Below are 24,734 nucleotides of genomic sequence, written 5' to 3'. Positions count from 1 at the left end.
ATATTTACCAATTTGCAGCAGGTACTGTAACTGATGGACTGAGGTGCTCTGATGTAGAAATAAACTGCATTCCTGTCTGAATGTACCTGAAACTAGATACAGTGACAAAAGACAATGCAAAATTCTGGAGCCGAGTATAATTTTTTAGAAAGGGTGGTAAACACTACCTTGACTGTTGCTGTGCAGGAATGTGAAGGATCTTAATCTTAATCCCTGGAATTTGTGAGGGACCAAAGCTGATTGTATGACCTGCTGCCTGGCTGCCCAGACCTCCCACCGGTCACTGGAGTAATAAAGCGTCTCCTGAAACATGTTTACATTGATACACACTGTTAATACTGAGCACACTGTTCCATGTTTTCATCAAAACAATCCAGCAAACATAATGATTGAGTGTGGCTGATTGAAGTGTTAGATAGATATAGATATATGTAGGCAATTCGGACCTTCTTTTGAAACTTTCAAAAAAACGTAACTTTCATACAACTCTTTTTAAATTCCTGTTTGAAGCAACAAGCATCTGATATGGAGCTGGTTTGGAGTTACTAATCTGTCTTCCCTCCGCCTTCCCCTCTGTTCTCTTGTTGCTGTCCCCCTCCTGGACTGGCTGGCAAGTGTGTAGAATAAAAATGTGCGAGGCCTTTTGTCCCCCTGGTTCCAAGTAACTGCTCTGCCCTCAGACAGGAAAATAGGAGCTTTGGGAGAGCAGGCTTTCCTCCTCTCAGGGGGAGAGACACATGGCTGCTTAAAGAGGAGCAGAATAAAAAGAAGAGAGGGGAGACCCAGGTGCCCTTGGCCTGGAGATGCACTAGGTATTTCATTAAACTTCCTCAGTTGTTGCTTTGCAGTAGTGACGTTGCTATCTATTGCTCTAAATATAATTACATCTGAAACATTTATATTTGATAAGACCAGGGCTTCCAAGAATGGATCAGACTATAAAGGCAAGCTCTGCTTTGGGTGGGAGTATTAACCAGGCTAAACCTGAGGGTGGGGGGTGGGGGTGGGGGGGTGAAAAACATACTCATCGGAAACCATTTTCCTTTCTGATATGGATTCAGCCTGCAGCTCCTGACATTTACTGAGCTGAGAGGACTGTGAGTAGAAGACGCTGGTGGAGTTTACACAGGTAACAGCTGTTTTCACTCACTTTACTAATTCAGACGTCATGCTGAACTGACAGAACTGGCTTAACACTAGGATTTTGCACTTGAGGATATGTTTCAATATCACAGAACTCCAAATAACTTGATACTGATTGTTAAAATGTATCTTTTTCAAACATTACAATGTTTCTGTAATTTAAATTTAAATCAGACCATTTTTATGCTCATATTTAATAACTGAGAATCCTTGCAACTTTCCATTATTGTAAGCTTTGAAAATTTAATTATAATTGTCCTTGATTTATTACTAGATTATTGATGTTGTGATGAACGAAAAGCTTGGTAAACTATGATGTCTGTATGAAAATGATCATTATGTAAACAACTGCCAATTTTGAAAAAAAAAAAAAACTATTCTATGTTCTTAAAATCAGTGTTAACATTTGTTTGATACCATTTAAAATGATGTGTACTATAAATATATCTAAATATACAAAATGTATATATCAGTTATATGATATGAGTAATGGGTAAACCAAGTTTGAAAGAATAGTTCAACATTATGAGAAATATACTTCTCTTGCAGTGAGTTACGGGAGTGATACCACTATCACAGCTCTAGACAAATACGTAGCTACAATCAGCGACTGGTTAGCTTAGCTTAGAATAAAGAGGAGAAAAAAATGGGATGTTGATAAGTGAGCTTTAGAGGTGCTGGTAGGCAGATTTTGTTATCCTCTGAGAGAGAGCTGTCTAGATAGACTAACTAGCTGTTGCCTCCAACTACATATGTACCATACGAACAGTACAGCGATGTTGATATTCTCATCTAACTCTCAGCAAGAAAGGGAATTCATTTAATTCCCAATATGTTGAACTGTTTGTATTGTGTAGGTCTACACTTCACTTCACTACTAGGTGAAATAAGTTGTTGTTCCTTGGGGATAAATTATGAATTGACAGACAGAGATAGATAGATATATATATTTTTATTTTTTTAACACACACACACACACACACACACACACACACACACACACACACACACACACGCACACGCTTACTGTTTTATTTATTTATTTTATTTTAATTTTTAATATATTTTTTTAACACACACACACAAACACACACACGCTTATAGTTTTATTTATTTATTTTATTTTTAATATATTTAAAAAATTTTTAACACACACACACACACACACACACACACTCAGACACACACACTTACTGTTTTATTTATTTATTTTATTTTTAATATAATTTTATTTTTTTAACACACATACGCACTTACTGTTTTATTTATTTATTTTATTTTAATTTTTAATATATATTTATTTTTTTAACACAAACACACATACGCTTTGATTACTTTACACTTTAATGAAATGTATGGGGTTGATTGTTCTTATGTAGTTTGTATGATGCTTATGGCAATATTGTTGTTACACATTCATGCCAATAAAGTTAATTTGAATTGAATTGAATTGAATTGATAGATGAAGAGTGAATTCAGTCAGAATGCATTTGCATATCTTTAGCTTGACCTTCATTGTTTTATTGTATATATTGTCTGTCTTCTTCTCTTGCAGTGCACTGAGAGCAGGTAGATAGACCGGCAGGCAAACATTTAGTGTAGGATGGAGGAAGCATCAGAGGACAGAGACAAGATGACCAGCCAACAGGCTCTGTGTGAGCCTGACCAGAAGAACAGAAAACGCCTTGGCATCTCCACTCTCAAAGTACTAAAGCTATCCATAATCAACACGTCACGGCTGGTTACTTGTAATTCTCTTTTCCTTCTTGAAGTTCATTCTGTTGATGCATTCAGTGTAGACTGTAGATAAAAACATGCCTAAAAGGTCGTGCGGTGGTGGAGTTGTTAGCACTGGTCCCTGACAACAAGGGTTCAAACTTTGACAAGAGTATGTAGATAATGGATGGATGGCTAAAAGCTTAAAATGTGAGATTAGTTTTTGGTCAGTTGAACACATTTTAGGGATATGCCTTCCCTCAAAGTAGGTAGAATCAAGCCAAGAGCAGATCTTTTCTTGTGTTCAAAAATCAAAAACCTACTCTAGATCAGCACATCAACTTTTGTCAAACACTTCAATTTCTGTCCTGAGCTCAGCCTCGCCTGATTGCAGCACTACATCAGCATGTGCAAAGATAATGGAGCATTTCTCCCCAAACTAATCTATACAGCAGTTTCATCCAAGACTTATTTTCCTAATGGGCCTTAGCTCAGTCTGTAGATGTTGGGTCAGAATCATCACCAAATATAGCTTGACAATAAAATAAAAAATACAAAAATGTATAGGCAGCTTTATCTGGGCACTGTGCAGTTTTCTGCTTCACATTCTTGAGTTAAACAATATCTCAAAAATATTGGCCTGTTACTCTTCAAACCCTCATTCCAATTCAGACGAGTAAGTACATTAAATCATACTACACTGTATGCCATCATCAGCTGTATGTGCTCTAATTAAGAACAAGAGAATTTTGAGCCCAAAGTTGTCGATATCCATCAGACTTAAGCCAGTACATTGTACAATGAAATTTAAACTGCAAATCAAAGCCTCTTTAGCAATAATGCATGATAGAGGTAATACTGTACATAGCAAAACATGCAGGGGAATTGCAGTAATCCACAATGGGAGTTAACCTAGTAATAAAGAGACTCCAGGGTTCCCACACACAGAGCAAAACGTAAGACTGTGGAGGCTGCAATGGAGGAGGCAGAAACCATTTCAAAGCATACATGAGCAGCATACAAAGTGCGTGTGGATAAAATGTATATTTTATAATGACAATTAATAATGTATCAAATGACAATGTGAAAAGAATTTGAGAAAGGGGTTGCTATTAGTGATGAACCTACAGAGAATGATCACCTGAAACTGCAGCAACTGCCGCAAAAGGGATGTCATTGTTGTGTTGTTTCTGCTGCCCCAAGTGGCCAGGTGTAAAGATTTTAGATGACTGATTTCCTGTTATAGCATATACTTGAAGGACATTTATTAGAAAATGATAGAACTTTTTATTACAATAAAGCGTTGGCTGTAAAACATCTGGGTTGCTAGCCTGTTTTAATGATTTACATTTCCCTTTGTGTTTTCTAGTTGTTTATTGTGGCGCAGTCCTTTGCCTGTTTCTCCAAGGCTCTGACAGGAACCTACATGAAAAGCTCCATCACTCAGATTGAGAGACGTTTTGACCTTTCCACCACACACATTGGACTCATAGATGGCAGTTTTGAGATGGGTACCATCTATCTGTTGATTTCACACTAATCTTTTGTGCATCTGATCAGGTCTTACTTTTGTTCCTGGTTACTTTCTAAATTCTGACTCTGTAGCTGATTTGTTCTTCTGCTCTCTTGTTTTCTTTTTTTTTGGAGGTAGGCAACTTGTTGTTTCTTGCTGTGGTCAGTCATTTTGGGGCCAAGCTGCACCGGCCCAGAATCATTGCTGCAGGCTGTTTCATCATGGCTGTAGGGGCCTTTCTCACTGGCCTGACACATTTCTTCATGGGACGGTAAACAACAACAAAAAACGTATTTTAGAAATGACAATTCTAAAAAAAGAAAACGTAATGATGAAAACAGATCTCCAAGTAATCTTGTTACATTTGTCATTGTCACACTGCTGGTTTTCACAGCTACAAGTATGACACAGTCATTCAGGTTTTCCAGAACGACAGTGTGAACATTGCTGCCTGTGTGGATCCTCTGAAAACAGAAGAAGTACCTGAAATTCAGCTACAGCCTTCTGTGGAAGACAACAAAGGTATGACTGCGGGCTAAATGCTGGGATCAAATGGGTGCCTTTAAAGGACAAAAAGTCATTTGGATTTATGTTCAACTAAATCTGCAATAAGCAAGAAAGTAAATTTTATTCTAGAACTAGACCTTAGTTAAAGGTTTTCTGTACAATTTTAGTCAAAGTGCAAAGTTACCTTGTGCAGCCTTAGCTAACAATCAGTATATAGGTACCTTTAGGTGGGAAGGAACATTGTCTCAGTCGGTCCACCACTTTGGTATAGACTGAAATATCTCAAAAACAATTGGATAGATTGCCATGACATTTTGTACAGAGATTGATGGTGCCTAGAGAATGAATGTGACTTCCTATAGGAAGGTGACATGTGTAAGTGAAATGCCACTAGCATGGCTGTGTAGTCCTAGTCTTGTTACATATCTATGCTTGTGTCTTGAAGCTTACAAAGACGAGTAGCACAAGAATTACAAACCTAAAACTAAACAAAAATACAACACTGGTTGGGTGGGTAAAAAAGCCAGTTAACAAACCTCTGCCTAAGGAGTTGAAATCAAAAATCTGCATTTAGGACAAACTATATTAGATGTTTTTGCTATGGTCAGTGAACAAGAAATCACAAGAGCAGCATACAGTAGCATATACAAAGTGTATTAACATGAAACCTGGTTATGACCCTTAATAACTCACTGTCTTTCAACCATCCTTGGAATGCACTAATCTCAGTCTGACCTTCAGTACCACTCACCTCCCCTGCTGGAAGCTACACCTCTTGGGTGGCGGATAAGTCAAAAACGTCAATAAAAAATTTCCCTTTCCCTGTGACCAGAACTAAAAAGAGACTCAGTTTTCACAACCTCACGTCAACAGCGCCATTGATCAGTCTGAATGCAGATAGAACTGCAAGCCAGCAAGAGCTGAAAGCCGGAAAAAGGAAGAGAAAAGAGACAGAATAATATGTGGGAGCATCAGATCTTATAGCGTCACTGAGAAAGCACACATCTGTAATATTTATAGTAATGACTTCAGCTTGAACACATATCTGTTTATGTATTCCTCAATGTTTTGAGGAGCAGCTCTTGTTCCAATCTGTTCTAGTTCCATGCGATGTGCTTCAGTTGAAATATCACATCAGTCATTCTATTGTCGAGCCATAATTAATTCTTCTTCTCACAAAAAAGTGTCATACACGCAGAAAATGCAATGTACTGATCCTGGTCAGCTATCCTGATGAGCTGTATTTAGAAAGAAACATAATTTGGAAGTCACATACAATACAGTGGTATGCAAGCTTAAAGCCACATCCTATTAAATTGAAATTGAATGAACACGACATTGTATTCATGCATCTTGTCTGAGGTAGTCAGCATAATTGAGGTAGACTTTATATTCTCTTTCTCAATAATGTGAATGGGACGGGATTCCATACAAAGTTTGACGTGTTATTTTAAAATTCAGCTTTTATACACATACGCTAAAGTCTCCTTTTAAATCCAAAATTATCATAAGAATCTGTCTGAACTCCGTGTGCAAATGTGTGCGACAAAAATACATAGTGAGATAACATAAGCATATAGCAGTGTCCATGAAAATAATCTTTGTAACACAATCAATATCATGCATTCCTATGTGTGTGTCTGTCTTTATGGAGTCTGTGTGAGAGAGTCTGGTTCCAACATGTGGATCTATGTGTTCCTCGGGAATGCTCTGCGGGGGATTGGAGAAACGCCGGTAACACCTCTGGGCATCTCCTATATTGACGACTTTGCTAAAGCAGAAAACTCCCCTTTCTATATAGGTAAGATGTGATTGCTCATTTTGGGTTTCTAGTGGAATTTTGAAACCCATCTCTTCTCAAGCACCTCATGAAAAATGTTAATCTTTTTATTAATTTGGGATTTGCAGCTTGTCTCCAGACCATTACTCTCCTGGGGCCCATGTTTGGTTTCCTCTTAGGCTCCTATTGTGCCAAACTATATGTCGATATTGGTTATGTTGATATGGGTAAGTATAATGCATTTGTTTTGCAAGAAGGATGTATTATAGTCTTCATTCTAAAAGCTTACATTGGCTTAATCATTTAGCTTGTTACAACTGATAAATTCTGCAGTCATAGTCCTCATTTCAGCCGAGTAAGTCTTTCTGCATGTCCACAGTACCACAGGACACACCTACTACATGACTTTTTTTTTTTTTGATTAGGTTTGGGCTAAAAGAAGTACATTAATCCAAGATGTTATAGTGCAGGAAATTAGCGTGTTGTCTAGTGTGTGAGATTGCAGATAGAAGCCTTCTCTTTTCAGCCAACCATTTCAGACAGAAATAAATGTGGTTCTTTTTAATGTGAATTTTTACATTACTCAACTGTTTAAATTATACTAAGCCTTAAAGTTATGCATAATTAAGGGCATGGCCACCTTGAGTGACAGGTGGGCGCTGTCACAGGTGGCTAGCTGCAGCAATCAAGCTTCATTCGGGCCCACTGAAGCTCCACCTTTGCCCATTTTTGGATTAACCAGGAGTTAAGCGACTCAGGCACTGCCAAGATGGCGAAGGCTGGAGCCACTCGAGTTATTGTTTTACCCACTAGAGAGTTGTTGAAAATCTGGCATGAAAAAAATAACTCATCCTGTGTTGACAGGCTGATAGAGTTAAACCAAAGAAGGCTTTTTGGCTAGAATGTCATGTTTTGACAGAAGAGACATGGTGACTCTTGCTGGAGAATTAGTTCAGACTAATTTTGGTTCAGCTACCTGCCAATTGGTGCAAAGTCTGACACTCTACCCTAAAAATAGACTGCACACCTGTCATAACTGGTTAACAACAGAGGACTTTTCTGAGTGTCTCTGTGAGGAATTGTCTCAACTCTCGCATATAGATAAGGTAAAATCAATCATTTATTTGTCAAACAAACTCAATCAGTCCACCTAAAGTGTGCAGTGTCGCTACTAGAGAGTTGAGTGTCCCATCACTGATAATTGGGATGCAATTACCCTGTTTTTTCCAATATGGTCACTTCACACAAAGGAACTGACAGACTGAAATCTGCAGATTGAAACTGCACCCACTCAAAACTTTTCTGTCATACAGAAAGTGTGACCATCACTCCTAAAGATGCCCGCTGGGTGGGCGCCTGGTGGATGGGCTTCCTGGTGTCCTCTGCCTTCCTGCTCATCTCCAGCATTCCCTTCTGGTTCCTGCCCCGCTCGCTGCCAAAGCAGGAGGGAGATGAGGGCAAGCCAACTCCCACCCCTGAGATCCTTGATAAAACAGAGGATACCCTCAACACCAATCACAACCTCAAGTTGACTGAGATCGCTAAAGGTTGAGACAACCATATTCTTCTTCCCATAGCAGAACACTGCAACACTTCAAATGTACATATTTAATACAGATTTAGTATTTTACTAAATTATGCTGTGTGTGAGTGTGTGTGTGTGTGTGCAAATTTATGCATCATTACTTGTATTTTGTCTGGATGTCCTTCCACAGGGTTTCTTCCCTCATTGAAGCGCCTGTTAGGAACTCCTACTTACTTCCTGCTCCTTTGTGGGAGCATCCTGAAATTCAACTCTTTCATTGGCCTGTTTACCTTCAAAGCCAAATACATGGAGCAGCAGTTTGGACAGTCTGCATCTAGGGCCAACTTCCTCATAGGTAAAAAAAAATGCATTAATATTGTTGCTATGTAGAAATCCTCCTCTTCCCATAGCGAGGTTATGTCTGAATAACAGTAAAAGTGAAATTTCTGGGATCATGGTAAATGGTAAAATGTAGTGTAACAGAAGCAAAAGTAGAGAAGTCATAAGGTCACCAAACTGACTCAGTACACAGCAATATCTATCTTAAGTCAACTAACATTAGCCACCATAAGCCACTGGTCATACAGACCAAGTTAGGCTAAAGCAGCAGTACTAATTTGAGCAAGAGTCCTTTAGTTTTAAAGACGCTGCTAAAACTTCCAGAGAGGAAGGAAAGAGCCATCTGTTTGGCTGGACTGCAGCACCCCCGCGTGGCAGTGTTTCTGCCAGTAATGTCTTCACCACACAGCAAAAATAATATAATATATATACGGAACTGCTTTTCACTGCTGGTCGATGTTTAAAATAAAGTGTTAAATATAGTGTAATATCATCGTGACCATCTTTGGATGAGACGGTGGCTAGCTTGGTTAGGTGCATCTCTAATTCATGATAACTGTGATTTTAACCAGGATACTAATGTTGGCTAGCGAACAACTTGCTTAAAACAAAATGTCCTTGAGGGAAAAAATTAACAGCCGACTGCTAATAAGCTTTTTCAAAGGCACTGGTTAACTTTACACAGTGCAGTGGATCCGAGTAACTCTAGCCTGATTGACAGTATATTCATATGTTACATTACAACCCAGGGCATATTATAATTAACCCAGACTATGGAGTGAATTGTAACATTTTACTCCTTGTGTTTTAGACTAATTCATGCATTTTTTTCCTAATAGCAGAAACATATAACTAGTCTGCATCACATTTTGAACACACTGGCTTAAAGAGCTCCGAGATACAATCAGAAATGTCAAAAATGTTACAACCATCCCGGTCTTCCCTAAGAACAAATATTACTGGGACACTACAGGATAATGCAGATGAACATTTAATTTTCCAGGAATCAGCTACAGTGCAAGGGGAACCTGAACTATAAATGAAAACAAGAGCTGGTGTTTTATTTGATTTGACATCTTGCTGTTTGTTAACTGTTTAAATTAACACATTAGCTTTTATTATATTTAATAAAGGGCACCCTTTTTCTAAATAAAATATGCCTTAATGTGAAAATAATAATTTTCTTCAATCATATAATTATTAGAACTATATAATATGCTGCTTGTAACGTGTGCACTTAATCAGGATTGTGCTACCTCCATTTTGAGCCAGGAAAAAATGTGTTCTTTTTTGTGGCAAAAGTTACATTACCTCACTTTATGATATACTTCAAGATAGAATTATACTCAGATAACTAATGGTAGAGCTATAACTCAATGAAGGCATAGCTGTAGTTGACAAAAAAAGAACAATACACCAGTAAGGACAGAGAGACAAAGGAAGAGATTTCTCCTTTGCTCCAAACTGCACAATCCTGCCCTTGGCCATGTTCCATCATTAAAGTCCCAAAGTTGGCTTGCTAACAAATTTCCCCCTTTAAGAACATTCATGAGAGAAATACAGTCTGACAGTTGATTCAAACTGCAGCTTGGGAACCCTAAAACAGTATGATATCACAATGATTTCCAGGAATACTTCTGGTTATATGTATAGTAGATCATACGGCCAGCATACAAGCAAATGTGAATTGTGTTAAAGACACTTAAAGAAAGAGTGAATGCCTCTCACTTGGAGCCAAAACTCATTAATTCACTCAAGGCTAAATGTTTGATTTATCTTAAAATAGATAAAGAAATGTGCGCAGATTGAGTAAGAATAATCAGGGTCTGAATGATTATGATTAAGCAGTACTATTCCCGTAAAGTTCAAAAGATCAAAGTTTGGCAGTGCCTGGTGACTCATGGTACAATTCTCCAGCACTTCTGCTCAAAGCTCAAGATTAAGAGAGAAAAAGGTATCTTATGAAGACATTCTACGGACCTCCCAGCGTCCATACCCCCTCATGTTTTTCTTGTAGGTGTGTTGAACCTGCCAGCAGTGGCAGTTGGGATCTTCCTGGGAGGGCTCCTCATGAAGCGGTATAAACTGAGTTTGGTATCAGGAGCTCAGCTCTCCTTTGCCACATCCTTCATGGCATACCTCCTTCTGCTGCTGCAGTTTGGCACAAAGTGTGATAACATTCCCGTTGCTGGGCTCACCGTCTCATACAACGGGTCAGTGCTGAGACTGTCCTGGTCTAGGGATTTGTTATTTCGCTTTTATTTTGAAAGGATCCTTCCTGTGTCTTGTGTAACTTTGCTTACTGTCTTTGTGTGTTTTCCCGCCTGTATGACTGTCTGCCCTGCCCTAATGAGTGCCACTTGTGTGTTATTATTCCACCCCTCTCTGTGTGCTGACCTGGGGCTTGTACAACGAAGCAAGTTCTGCATACCCAGGATATCTTTTCATTATCTGGTTTTACTAACCCAAACAATCGCAATCAGGATAAGAGTTGAAACAAAGCTGGTTATCAACTCGGGAAGTCAGCCTTGGGTTTCCCAATCCAGCCATGAGCTCGTTAACATAAAAGGGGAGGTGTTTGCAGAAGATGACCAATCGCAAAAATGGACAAGTCTACTGGCAAGACTGAAAATCACAGGCAGTACGATTGCCTAAAGAAACAGTCATATAACATCAATATGATGCTTTGATGTGTTCTTATGGGGTGTATGAAATTTCAGCCTTATTCTTGCAGCTTAGCTAAAAGCGGTCGTTCAGTTCACTTTCAAATCACTTAAAAAAATCTGATTCATTAATTTACCACACTCAAAAATGTTCCAAACATTGTTCTAAATTAAAATTGTTCAAAGCAACAAAATGAAAAATTCATGTCATTCCATTCATGTCATAAAAGTATTCTGTTTGAAAGGCTAAATCTCAACATTTACTGAAAACTCACCTACATTACTTGTGCCCAAAAAGCAAAAGGTGGGGCGAAACATGACCAGTCTCTATAGCCTAAAGAAACAAATGCAACCTAAAGTTATAATAAACAAATTCATGTTAAACTTAATTTGAATAGACCAACCAAAAGATATGAATAACATTCAGCCTCAAATAAAAAAAACAGGGTGCGTGAAACAGACTTGGGAGCAAATAAAAATATAAATATAAAACACATTTCAAATTGGTGAGTAGGCTTACAGTCATATCTTTATAAGTACAACAAGTACACAGCTTTTGTGCTGCAATAAGTCTCTGTAGGATGATACAGCTAAAAAAAAGCCTCTCCCTCATCACCCACAGCATAAAAATAACCCAAGGTTAAACCTGAAGTAACCTCACTAAGCTCAAATCCTGCTTCGTAGTACAGGCCTCTGGTCTTTTTGTCTTTGTCCTCTTGTCAAGTGTCCTTGCCTTGCATTTCTCCAGTGTTTCTCTGTGTGTTGGGTTTTCTTCATGACTTCTGTTTATTTTGAATTTAGATTTTTGCCTGCCTCCTTGATTGGATTTGTTTGCCTTTTGTGTTGGGCTGCTCACCTGTTTTCTGAGCCTTGCCTGCCTCCACCAACCATACATATGTTCATCTTTTTACACTATAATCTGACCCTGCTCTGCCTGGTGTTCTGCTTTTGGGTCCAAATCCCTTGATTTCCTTTCTGCCCTTGGCTAAACATAACAGAGACATGAAAGGTTTATGAAGCTGACCGCAGCTTTAACAAACTAATATAATGTACCATAGGAACTCTTATTATAATATAAAATATAAACCCTCTTTGCCCTGTAGGACGCAGACTGTGTCATCCAACAGAGATATGCTCTTCTCAGAGTGTAACAGAGACTGCTCCTGCTCAGCAGAGGAGTGGGACCCTGTGTGCTCAGACAGCGGCATCACCTACATCTCTCCATGTATGGCTGGCTGCCTCAGCTCCAGTGGATACGGCAAGAACACAGTAGGGCTGCATTCGTGAATACAGTGTTTATTGTAAAGCAGCTTAATAGCCAGTTAGAGGATGATATTCAGGTTTATAATGAGTACATGGTTGCTTGACTACTCACAAATCAAACAGTGTCTGCCACTGTTGTCCAAATTATCACCATTGAAAGCATTTGAGCAGCTTCACCATAAACTGACTAGACATTTTTATTAACGGTACCATGCGGCTGCATTCCAAAGAAAGAGAATGTGTTTTGATAAACCAGAATATGAATCACTTTCCTTCCCTGTTCTCTACACTCTCAAGTCCAAGCAAATATTCATGTTCTTTTCTTTGGAGTTACTAACAATATCTCATATCTCAAGTCCTTTCAGTTTACCTGAATTAGTCAATATGTCATTAGTTTTAAGGTCCCACATATCAGAATGGTGTACGCCTTTATGGTCACTACATTGTATGTTACAAAATCATCTGAGCACGAAGGTTCACTTATTAGCCTTTGGAGCTTTCATCTGCATCTAACAGTCTTCATTCAGTGAATGAAGTTCACTGTACTTTCCTTAACTCTTTCCCATTTGTTTCTGCAAACCATTTATCCAAAATCATTAATCTGCTATTTTACTGTCAAGAAATCACAGTGGGAAAATAATTTATTCATAGTGAATTGACTGACTCTAAGTAGAGGCTTGTTTTCCAATTTATAATTGGGTTGTGCTTCTCTTCATTTCCAGTAAGTCTTCTCTCTCTCTACCAGGTCTTTCACAACTGCAGCTGTGTGTCTGCTTCCTACCCAGCAGGCAGCAGTACGTCAGTAAGGTTGGGCCAGTGTCCTCATGCTAAGGACTGCAGCCGCAGTTTCACCTCCTACATGGCTGTGTCTGTTCTTAGCTCCTTTATCAACTCTCTGGGAGCCACACCTGGCTACATGGTCATCATACGGTTTGTGGATCCTGGCAAGAAGGAAATAATAACTGGGAATATTAGTGTTACTGTATCTCATTCTTAAGATGTGAGCCTAAGTGAGTCGTGAGGGACAACACAAACATCATCCATTGAGTGCGGTTAACCAACTGCACTCAACTCAAGGACCAACTGTCCTGAGAAGCCGGTACATGTTGCCGACCAGCTTAGCAACATTGACTGGAGCAAGAGTTTCAGAGTGGTTAGTTAATCATTTGTAACAAATGTGTCTTCCTTCCATAAAGTTTTAACTGAGCTCTATCTCTATATCACAGTAACAACTTTATGTCTATTGACTGCCTGGAAGGTAGTTAATGTTTGGAAGGGAGAGGAGAGGCAGCAGGTGGACGTCTTGTCACTGTGTGCTGCAGCTCAGTTTTTTTTTCACTGGTGTTTTTGAGGGTGTGTGTGACAAGCCACTAGGTGAGCATTATGAAGCGTGTTTTCTTGTGACATCACAAGAAAGCGGAAGAAAAGGTTGGACTACAATACAAACGAGCTGTTTTCAGGCAGTTCAGAGCATTGTTTTCTGTGGGAGATGGGAACTCCCTTTGGGGTGGACTTTTTGGGGTTTTTTCCACTTTGCAAACCTAGAGCATGCACAGAGAAAGATATATATCTCATTAAAGGACAGGGAAAGCATAATATGACCTCTTTAATGTCTGTATGGTAAATATGACGCTACAAGGACTCGGAAAAAGGTAATAATATCTACAAGTACATCTAATGTTCACAAAATAACATGTTATATACATTATACTGTACATGTTAGACGAGGGGTCAAAGATATAATATGTTAAGTAGTGAACTTTAAAGGTGTTGATAGGTGAATTTTGTTATCTTTGGACAGAGCCAGGTTAACTGTTTCACCCTCTTTTTGACCTTTGTGCTAAGCTTCATATTAAGCGTACAGACACAAGAGATATCAATCTTAACTCTCAGCAACAAAGTAAAAAATCTTATAGCCCAAAATGTAAAGATATTCCTTCAAAGAAACTGATTGGTGCAGCAAATTTTTACAAAACTATATATAAGTGACTTAGTATTTTAAAATTTTTATATATTTTTTAATATTTTGTCAAAATATATATATGTACACAACATCCTCTTCTGTTGCTATTAGTAGTATTAGTAGTATTATTTTTCTCTTATATAACTTGCATTTGTTTATTCCATATTTATATATTTCTACATTTATTTATGTCAGCTGTATGTTTGTCTATGTGTAGCACCTTATCACCAAAACAAATTCCTCGTACGTGTAAAATACTATTTGGCAATAAAGCTCTTTCTGATTCTATTGTTTTGTAATTACAGATGCATCTCACCAGAGCTCAAATCCCTTGCGCTGGGTATCCAGACCATGTTAACTAGGACTCTTGGTAAGCTTCATTTCTTTTAGTTGAATGTGAAGTGTAAACTTTTTGATTTGGAATTGTTTTGCTTTTTAATGTTAGTGCAGTTTCCCATAGGTCCCACAACTAAAGCTCCCTCCTCTGGTAAAAATATCAAATTTTTAGTCCAGTTTAAGTGCAAATATTTGTATTAGTTTGGTATGTGGGAGTCAAAATAAGACAACATGAGATATATGACACAATATTTCTCTCCATTGCAATGTTCTAGCAGTATATATTTGTGTGATACTTTGACTGTAGGTGGAATTCCTGCACCTGTGTATTTCGGAGCCCTGATTGATTCAACTTGCCTCAAGTGGTCAGTCAAGATGTGTGGGGGCAGGGGGGCATGTCGAATTTATGACTCTGCTATGTACAGGTATGCTATGGACTACAAATGTGAAAACAGAATGTGACTGCTAATATGAATTTGCTTAAGTGTTGAGTGGTACAAATACATATAGCTGACTTTTTATTACATGTAATTATTTTATTCTCCACCTTTTAAACAACATAGCAATAAAGATGTTCTTTATTGCAGTCTCCAACATTTTCTCTCTATTTCCAGGGTCATCTTCCTGGGTCTAATCACTTGTCTCAGTGGTTCCTCATATTTCTTCATCATTGCTGTCATCATCCTCCTTAGACGACAGTTTCGTAAACCGGAACGAGAAACAGAGATGCAGCATACAAAAGCTTCAAAGGAAATTGAACTTCAAGCCACATCAAATCCCAGTGAGGAGCCTAACGTTCCTAAAACTCCCAAACTGTCTCATGCTCCCAAAGTTTGTGGAAGGATCACAACACAGCTGGAGAACACCCAGGAGAGGCAACAGCTCAGATCCGTGACAGAGACCACTGTTGAGTTTAGTCCTCTTCCAAGAGAGGAAGCAAAGATAGAGACGAACTTGCTGCAGTCAGAGGAGGAAGTAAAAGAGGGAAAAGATGAGTTTTGCAAAGAGACGAGTGCACAGGTGGAAAAAGAAATGTTGATCCATCACACGGATGACAAGAATGAGTTAGCGAAAGAACCAACACAGAGCAGAGAAACTAATGGACCACAAAACTAAAGTGCTCACCAATGTGTTATCTAAAACACAGTCAAACAAGGCCAAGCGGGACCATTGTAGAAATTTTACTGAGTTTGACCAAAAGTCACAATTACTTGGAATGTCAGGAGGGATTGCTTTTTCATCTGGGCTATAGCATGCTCTATCATAACAGTATTTTCCACCATTTTGTTACAGGAAATAGCTGTTATATTACACTCAGTCCTGAAGAAGAAAAGGGCTTCCAGTGGTCCCATTTTCACAGCTGTAGAAGCATTCGATGAAACTTGAAAAAGCACTGATGTGCAGAGTGACAACATGATTACACAGTAGCCTTGCAAGGCCCAGCCTAAAAAACATTATAGCTTAAACGTCTTGGTCAACATAAATGTTTTTCTTTTTATGTCAATAAATGAATCATAGAATGTGTTATATAACTGTCACGTTAAATTTTGCAGATCTGATCTATGTACACGTGCGACCCTGTACGCAGGATAAGCGGTTGCCGATGGATGGATGGATGGATGGATGGATGGATCTATGTACAGTCTCAAACAAACATGGAACCATTGTTACACAATTTCACGCTGTAGACACAAGTTATGTGAAAATGATGTTCCTGTTCGGTTCCATCCTCACAAGTGGCTAATTATGATATATAATTGAGAATACAGTTTTCAAATGTATGTAATTGTTAATTAAACCTGAAGGAAATTGATTTTTTTGGCCACTTGGGGTCAGCACAACAAGCTGTAAATACAATACTGACTCATCTTGAGCTTATCATAGGCTTATTTGCACCTTGAGCAGTTCAATGGTGTTGCATTTGAGGAGTTTTTTTATCCTTTCCTTTTTAGCACTTATTCATAGTGGGCATGTAAAGTTTCCACAAGTTTTAAACACAAATACTGGCATCACCTTTTAAGTTTATATAGAGAACTTGGTAACAAACACTTGCCTATTTAAATATCCAGCACACCGGAAGATAAGCCCAATATTCACTCTCCTTTAAGCTTTGGTTTGCTCCCAAAATATATGGAAATGATCTGGTTCTTTAGCTGCTAAATCCTCCATTATGTTCACCAGCTAGTCGCTAACTGTCTGTCTGCTGTTATTAGAACACCTGTCTGCTCTGTATGGCAATTACGCTGATGGGAGCTGTCAGAGTCAATCAAAACAGTTAAACGATGCTATACAGCTGAAAAGAACTGCAGTCAGGTGATAATTCTCTGTGGGTTTGTCACTACAAGCAACATCTATCACGTTACATGCTTTTTTAAATCTATTAATACTACAAAATACTACTAAAATATTGATAATAGCAGCTTTAAATTTGAGTAAAAGTTAGATATGTTTGTGTGGACGCATGCACATCTCATGTCTTGCATTAGTTGCAGATTGAAATTGAAGATCTCTGCTTTCCGTCTGGATGAATGATTTTTTTTTAAATTACTACTGTTGTGTACACTGACACTACTGGAATTACAATACTACGGTTCAACAAGCTATGAAGCAACAAGTATTGCTTCATGAATGGGAAACTCACCAGAGGCCTGATTGCATGTATGAGCTGCCTAGTGTTAAACTTACATGTAGAAGAGATTTCAGTGATATAACTAGGCTGAAAGAACAACTGCATATTTGAGCATTATTTGTCAGACAGAAAAACAACACCATCATTCCTGATCAAGGAGTCCTTCATTTCCTTGCAATTAATCAACAAACAAATGCCATTTGTTTTCCCTGTACAGGTAGGTGTTAGTGACGTCAACTGTTTATTCATGACTATTGATGCATCGTGGGCTAGAAGGAGACCATACACACTGGTTACATGCGTGTGGATGTAACTAAGTGCATTTACTCAAGTACTGTACTTAAGTACAATTTTGAGGTAGTTGTACTTTACTTGTGTATTTCCATTTTATGCTAAGCAATACTATTTTTACTTATGTAAAAAATCCGAGTACTTCTTCCACCACTGTATCGCACCTGAGTATCTCTCATTTAAGTAGCACATCGTGCAATACTGGACACAGCCCCAGTTAACAATAAACACCATTACTTTTATTGGCACTAGCTACTTATCTACTAATCATTCCCCAGCGACTATTATTTCCTCTTATGTCCACTGACAGAGGAATACTAATAAAGCGTTATTAAGCTTGTGTGCTGGAGCTGTCAAGCCCAAATCTCTGCACTGAATGTGAAAATGGAAACAAAGTTTCTATATGGAGTAGCACCTTTGAAGTGTAAGTACGGAATAAGAAGAATTCCAGATACCTTAAAGATTGTGAAGGTTCACACAGCTTTCTGTAAACTGAGGGTTAGCTGTGGTATCAGTGGCTTTGTTTCTGTGACGTGGGCAGTGAAATTGTGTTGCTACCGTTGAACATCTGGCCCCTCACATTTACCAAAGTAGTCTAAGGGACAAGACAGCACAAGCATTCAGGAGACATGCGTCCCCAGACAATAGTTTATAAAAATAGACTTAAAATCCTACACACACCACCCACTTTCTTCTTTCTTTTTCTCTCCCTCACTCTCCTTTTTCTTTCCTCTGTCTTTCCTTCCACCCTGTCCTTTCTTTCAGTATTGTGCATATTAACCTTTCTAAACACCTCCCTCATACCCACTAGAGTACTTAGATATTTAATAAGTTAATTATATATTAAAGAGAAATTAAAGAGTTTGCCAGTGAAACTGGATATAAGTATAATTTTTTTTTTTAATCTGTTGTACATAGCCAAAGGAATCAATTGTTTTTAGTCCACTACTAGTCTATTACTATCACCTTGAAATAATTTAACTGTTTATATGTTTTCATCTGCAGAAATCAGCTTGGAAATAACAAATAGGAGTGTTAGGGAAGGGCTGGAGCATCATAATGTTGACTCCATAAATAGCCTATACTGTACATGCAAACTATAAAATCCACATAAAAGTAGAGAAATCTGAAAAACATCCTGTCACTCTTTCTTTGTCTGCAGTTCCTTCAAGTTTTGTTGGGAAGCTTACAGGAAAAACACAAGAAGGTGTTTGTTGGACCTTGGTGGGTTTGGGGGTGTTACATGTCCATTAGGATTGCACTATATCTCTGTGTTAGCTCAAAGCTGCGGTGAAAACCACCAGCACTTACCAGCAGCCTGAAGCCTGTGGTGGCATTTCCCCACTGAGACTGTGGGATGATCTCTATGGACACAAACAAACATGGTCATAGTAACCATTTTAAACTGTATGTGTTCTTTTCTTGCATTCTCCGATAATTACATTTTTATGATCGCCTCTCTTTAAGCCACAGTGGCTATCACTGCTCCTACAGTGTGTCTCAAGTACACATTTCATTTGAATCCAAACAAAGCTCTGTTTCACCTGAAAACACATCAGCTCCTGTGCAGCAGAAGATTCTTAAAGCTAAATATGTACCACAATGTGAGCACTAAAGGCCATGTAAAGCATAAACCAATTTTCTCAGCAGAGGGGTCCAGTTTGTTCTAAAATGAGAACAGACTTGGTTATTTCATATGAGAAATTTCTGCATTTGTGTTTCTTTCCTTTCTTTTTTTTTAGCAGTTATATATAAGTGGGCATGTGAAGCTTCCACAAGCTTTAAACACAAACACTGGCATCACGTTTTAAGTTTATATAGAGAACTTGGGAGCAAACACTTGCCTATTTAAACATCCAGCACACCGGAAGATTGTAAGCCCAATATTCACTTTTAGCTCTGATAACCGCTAACTGCTAAATGCTTGAGTTTCTGGCGACATGACAATTGTAAGTCAAATATAATCTTTCCTTTTAGCTCTGATAAGCAGTAAATGTTGAGAGAAAAACCTGGGTCTTGCTGCCAAATGCTCCACAAAGTTCACCAGATAGTTGCTAATCTTATGCTGGACAGTTGTTGTAGCTTTTTCACTGAAAACTGTTGCTTGCTGTGGCCTAAAACAACGATGAGGGCTGTGAGAGTGAACCAAAACAGTAAAATTTGCAGAAAGACCCTCAAACGCCCTTAAGAGCTGAGGGAAACTGCAGCTTTAGTTGATAATTCTTTGTTGGTTTGCCATTACGAGCAACACCTTTCACATTACACTTCGTCATTTGATCCATTGTTAATATAAAAATATTGATTATAGCAGCTTTAAAGTTACAGAAAAATACTTTTTTTTTTCAAACCAAGTTTACAGGAAACTATTGCAGAGAGATGTCAGTGCTAACCCACTCTTAAACTAGTCAGAGTCTCAGGTCACGTGCTTGTAAAGTGTTACTCATGTTTTACCATCACTTCATTAATTAGTACTTTCTTGCTTGTGACGTGTCCCATCAAAATAATGAGACACCATCCATTATTAATGATAATTCATCGTCACATGTATTATTCATTGTCAATGAAGCTCACAGGGAGGCAGCAGGGCCAGAGTTTGGTGACCTAAAACTTCATTCCGTGTCTCAAGGTAAATAGGAAGACAGCTTTCCACTTTGACAGGGTTCCACTCCCTGGTGTGGGTTTTTGGCGGGTCAGCCCCGTCACGGACGCTGATGACAATGATGACGAAGGTGATGCTGAGGTGGTGACGTGCAAAGATGTGTGTGCATTTATTTGTGTGTGTGTACTGTGAAAATTAAATTTTTCTGCGCGTGCACAGTTTTCAGAATGTACATTAAGGTACAGCTGAGTGAGCGTATGATATATATGAGACCCTCTTGGACCCCAACCCACCCGTTCACCCCTCCCCACCCTCCCACCCCCGTCATCCCCATTCTGTGTAAATGAAAATGCAAGACTATATTTGGAGAGAGCTGATGTCACAAGTGGTTTGCGCGATGAGCCTATAACTGTTGCCGTCGGTTTGTGTGACAGTCTGACAAACCCTGGACTGCTCCAGTGACAGACTGGGATCTGCTGGCAACGAGCTAACACAACAGAAAGTAAGTACTCTGTCTCTTTTAAGGGCTTAGTTAGTCTGGGGTTGTAGTTTGTATAACAATAGTGTCCTTGTAGGTTTAAAAGAATATCTTGCTAAATCTTTACCTCTTTCCAATTTCCTTTTGAATCTTCAATACTCACATTTTGTCTTGTTCACAAGAACAGATGTATTGTATGTTTCAGATTCAAGATCCAAAGGGTTTGCAAAGACACCAAATATGTCTTGTTGCATAAAATGATGTTGAAGAAATTTGGGAATGTAATAAAGCATCTGACTATATCTATATACTGTATAAATTGTGTCAAATGGAGTGGAAGAAATGTATCTCTAGAGCGACGCAGTCAATCTACTATTTTGATTATCAATTAATCATCTATGTCATTTTTCACCTGCTAAATATTCTCTGTTTCCAGCTTCTCAGTTGTGAGGATTTACTATTTTTCTATTACTATTGATGAATTGAATATGTTTGTGTTTTGGTCAGGCAAGCATTTTGAAGATGTCACTTTGGCTTCTTTTTTTTTCTCTTCTCTTTATTTAAATTTTATTTACATTTTCTGACATTGTATAGAAAATATTAATTGATTAATCAAGAAAATAATTATAAAATTATCTATAATGAAAATATTTTTTAGTTGCAACTTGCAACCTTATTTGTTTCTCTTAAGCTACCCAACAGGAACAAAAAATATTAGACTTGTTAATGCTTGGTAGGTGCTGGTGGATTATTGTTACCGAATCACTGAGCACAGTTTTAAATCAGATTTTTATTTCTCATAATGATGACCCTTTAAATTCAAAATATTTTTTTAGAAAGCAAACTCTCTCTAATCTGGTCACTTCTTTTTAACTACAGTATTTTATGCTTGGTTGTATTTGTTTCATTCTGACATTATGTACTGAAAATCTAGCCTACATAAATTGGTATGTTTCTGTGTTGCTGTCTTTTGGTCAGGTTAATTACAACAAATGCATTCACAGCCTTAGCCCTCCTTAACAATAAATCACACTTTGCTCTGTCTACTGTGTTGGTCCAGGTAATCACACTACACTATGTATCACCTGAGGGTGCCTGTGCTTCTCCTCATGCTGCTTGTATTGCTGCGCTGTGTCACAGCTGTCCCAAGTTACAGGTAAGTGTACATAGTGCAAGCAGAGCAATGACCTCTTTGGTGTGTCTGTGAATTGTGTGTGTGGGGGGGTATATAACTGTATGTATACTGCATATTTTTAGTGGTCTAAGATTAGGTGCTGAGTTTAAAAAGTAGCAAGCAATGTAGTTAAGCAGGTTTCATCATATCAGATCACACACCAGATAAAAATGACTATTGTTATAACACGCAGGAAACCAACATACAAGTTTAACCTGAGGTCAGCAGACAAGCAGCTGAATATCACGGAAATTGTTTGATAAGAAGGGCTGTAATGTTCTGTGTGAGGAGCAGCAGGGCACTGATTACTTTGGAGGAGGAAGCCAATTGTGCTCATCTGTGGGAAAGTGCTTCATTGTGCAACTTGGGGGAGCTAAGTGGCCACTTTTACTTCTTGCTCTCACGACTAGTGGATGTGTTGAAGAAGGTATCATTGGCTACTAGTGTGACATGGTTTGCCCCTTTTCCCTGTGTGATTCAGGTACTTCAGTCCGAGCCCATCCAGCGAGCAGGAGAGTGCTCTCCCAGACAGTGACGGCTGGTTAGCTCCTGGGCTAATCTCCAACCCATTCCTCGGCCTCATGGGTACACGGCCGCAGAGGGGGCTCACAGCTATGAACAGGTGACGGCATTTACAGAAATCAGCAGCTGTATTAAATCCTCATTATGTTCGTATGACAAACATTCAATCTTTGAGTGTGCATTTCTCAGTTTCTGCACTTTCTGTTATCCCCCCAGTCACCACATAGAGAAGAGGAAGTGCAACACAGCCACCTGCGTCACCCAAAGGCTAGCAGACTTCCTGGTCCGCTCCAGTAACACTATCGGTACCGTCTACGCACCAACCAACGTGGGATCTGCCACCTACGGCAAGAGGGACATACTGCAGCCTCCCAGCTACCTGCCTCTCTAGTACTGATTGAGGAAGCTCCACCAGCACTCCCAGTGCTCTGATGATATAACCAGACATCTTACGTAACAATGATTGTGAGAAGGGCGTAGAGAACGATGAACAGAGTTTTCTTGTTTATTTTATAAACTTTAAGGAACAGTGCCTTTAATTTAAACCATCAAAGTCAAGATATGTTTTTATCCCCCCTTCGCTTTGTATGTGTTGTGGCTCTGTTAATGCTGTTCCACAATGGCATGATGTGACTATAAAAACACATAAAATTATAAAACAATAAATAAAAGAAAACAGATGTAAAGCCATGTGAAATAAATGTTATCTGTCGGTTTTGATAATAAAAATTGTGGAAATATACATATTTTTAAATATTCATGTGTTTTTAGCCACATTATTGCATATCTTTACAACTACATGCAGGAGTTATGAGCTTTTAGCAAATCATCAGCTAATACTCCTACATGAGATGTTTATTAAAACAAAAACAAATATTACACTACCCAGCTCCCAACTTGCTTCCCCATGTGCCACACAAACTCCAGAATGAATTTGCGAACAAAAGGGGTTTTATCATGTTGCCACAGGTAACCTAACTCCCTACAAGGGACCTGTGTTTAGCGTTGACCTATAGACCACTGCTTGTCTCAGTCATTGCCTGGGAACATGAAGGCCTAAAAGACACACAGATATCAGAATCAGCTTTATTTGCCAGGTATGTGTACACATACAAGGAATTTGACTCAAGATTGTCCATTGCTCGTGTTGTAGTCAAGACCGCCCAAACCGAGACCAAGTCAAGACCAAGACCAGAGTTTATCGAGACCGAGACAAGACCAAGACTTTTAGGGGCTGAGAGCAGTCAAGAACAAGACCGAGAGAGGGCGAGACCGAGTCAAGACCAAGACCAGTTCCCTGCACTGCATGGCACGCAATAAAATGTGGAAGGAGATCATAGGTACTTCACAAATTGATCTGAAAGATCCACATTCCCATTAAAACACCCACATACAAACACTAAGAGCTGAAATCAACGTAAGCATCGCAGGGAGGGGTCATTAATTAGGGTTATTGGTTGCATTTGAAGCAATATGTTTTACTTCCAATCAAAGTTAGGATGCTAACAAATAAATCAGACAATGCAAAAGCAAATTGATATTCCCAAAGTTATGGTCTTGACTGGTCCTCAATGTCAGAGACCAAGACAAGTGCAAATGCGGTCGAGTCCGAGACAAGACCAAGACCATCAAAAAGTGGTCTTAAGACCAAGACTGGTCTCGAATACTACAACACTAACAATAATAATACAATAATAAAATCACACACAGGCTACAGTATAGAGAGCACATTTATACACACTATAAACAAAAACAATATAGACAGATTGAGACAATAGTGCAATGAGCAGAGTGCAAAGGATGCAGGAGTAAAATTATTATCATTATTATGTACATGTTGGAGGTGGATTAGATATACAGGTACACATAAACATACATGTCTACATGTACTCATGTACACAGTGTGATGGAGCACAGTGCAAAGAATGCTGGAATAAAGTGTTATGTGCAGGTGTTATGTACTTGAGGTAGGTGGATTTGGTATACAGTATCTACAATATGAACAGTATGAACAGCTCTGAAATAGAGAATGATGAATAAATAATAAGCGTTAGCCAGTAAACAGGTGGCTGAATAGAGACAGAGTTACTGGGCTATTGCACAGAAGGGGGGGTGGGGAGAGATTCTCCTGAAGTCCACAATCATCTCCACAGTTTTCGTATCAATAGCTAACCTGGCTAGTTGTAAACAAAAAGCTAGCCGAGCAAAGTTTTCCGACTTGTTAACTGGAACGCCGTCAACACGGGTGTGACGTCATTCCCACCTCCGACCTCCGACTTCTGAGGTAAATGGA

General features: G+C 38.8%; 2 protein-coding genes across 5 annotated transcripts; both read left to right on the top strand.

Annotated features, from left to right (window-relative positions):
* The first annotated feature begins 793 nt into the window (after positions 1–793).
* LOC123985006 (solute carrier organic anion transporter family member 1C1-like) lies at positions 794–16,275 on the top strand. 4 transcript variants are annotated; one of them, XM_046072324.1, is made up of 16 exons: positions 794–812; positions 1,062–1,129; positions 2,699–2,848; positions 4,229–4,370; positions 4,511–4,643; positions 4,767–4,894; positions 6,534–6,680; positions 6,788–6,886; positions 7,973–8,206; positions 8,375–8,539; positions 10,541–10,736; positions 12,290–12,455; positions 13,195–13,379; positions 14,718–14,782; positions 15,056–15,173; positions 15,363–16,275. In XM_046072324.1, the coding sequence occupies exons 3-16, from the start codon at positions 2,747–2,749 to the stop codon at positions 15,862–15,864; spliced, it is 2,382 nt and encodes a 793-aa protein (XP_045928280.1). In that variant the 5' UTR covers positions 794–812; positions 1,062–1,129; positions 2,699–2,746; the 3' UTR covers positions 15,865–16,275. The 4 variants fall into 4 exon arrangements, with proteins under 4 accessions (XP_045928280.1, XP_045928282.1, XP_045928281.1 ...); XM_046072326.1 differs by lacking the exon at positions 794–812 and having other exon boundaries at positions 1,037–1,129; positions 4,507–4,643; XM_046072325.1 differs by lacking the exons at positions 794–812; positions 1,062–1,129; positions 2,699–2,848 and adding an exon at positions 2,887–2,891.
* A 4,459-nt stretch (positions 16,276–20,734) lies between these two features.
* Positions 20,735–23,122, top strand: LOC123985153 (calcitonin gene-related peptide 2). The gene is made up of 4 exons (XM_046072558.1): positions 20,735–20,769; positions 21,806–21,901; positions 22,401–22,541; positions 22,658–23,122. The coding sequence occupies exons 2-4, from the start codon at positions 21,822–21,824 to the stop codon at positions 22,830–22,832; spliced, it is 396 nt and encodes a 131-aa protein (XP_045928514.1). The 5' UTR covers positions 20,735–20,769; positions 21,806–21,821; the 3' UTR covers positions 22,833–23,122.
* The last annotated feature ends 1,612 nt before the right edge of the window (positions 23,123–24,734 follow it).

Source organism: Micropterus dolomieu, linkage group LG16, assembly GCF_021292245.1.
Source record: "Micropterus dolomieu isolate WLL.071019.BEF.003 ecotype Adirondacks linkage group LG16, ASM2129224v1, whole genome shotgun sequence".
NCBI lineage: Eukaryota > Metazoa > Chordata > Actinopteri > Centrarchiformes > Centrarchidae > Micropterus > Micropterus dolomieu.
The sequence above is the reverse complement of the archived record's forward strand: the minus strand, read 5'-3'. Positions and strand labels throughout refer to the sequence as shown.

Bases quoted from the DNA above. Each gene is read 5' to 3' on its own strand.
- LOC123985153 (XM_046072558.1), top strand. From the start codon at position 21,822: ATGTATCACCTGAGGGTGCCTGTGCTTCTCCTCATGCTGCTTGTATTG. The intron at 21,902-22,400 runs GTAAGTGTACAT...TGTGTGATTCAG, and splicing joins ACAGCTGTCCCAAGTTACAG to GTACTTCAGTCCGAGCCCAT. The intron at 22,542-22,657 runs GTGACGGCATTT...TTATCCCCCCAG, and splicing joins GGGCTCACAGCTATGAACAG to TCACCACATAGAGAAGAGGA.
- LOC123985006 (XM_046072324.1), top strand. From the start codon at position 2,747: ATGGAGGAAGCATCAGAGGACAGAGACAAGATGACCAGCCAACAGGCT. The intron at 6,681-6,787 runs GTAAGATGTGAT...TGGGATTTGCAG, and splicing joins AAACTCCCCTTTCTATATAG to CTTGTCTCCAGACCATTACT. The intron at 10,737-12,289 runs GTCAGTGCTGAG...TTTGCCCTGTAG, and splicing joins CTCACCGTCTCATACAACGG to GACGCAGACTGTGTCATCCA.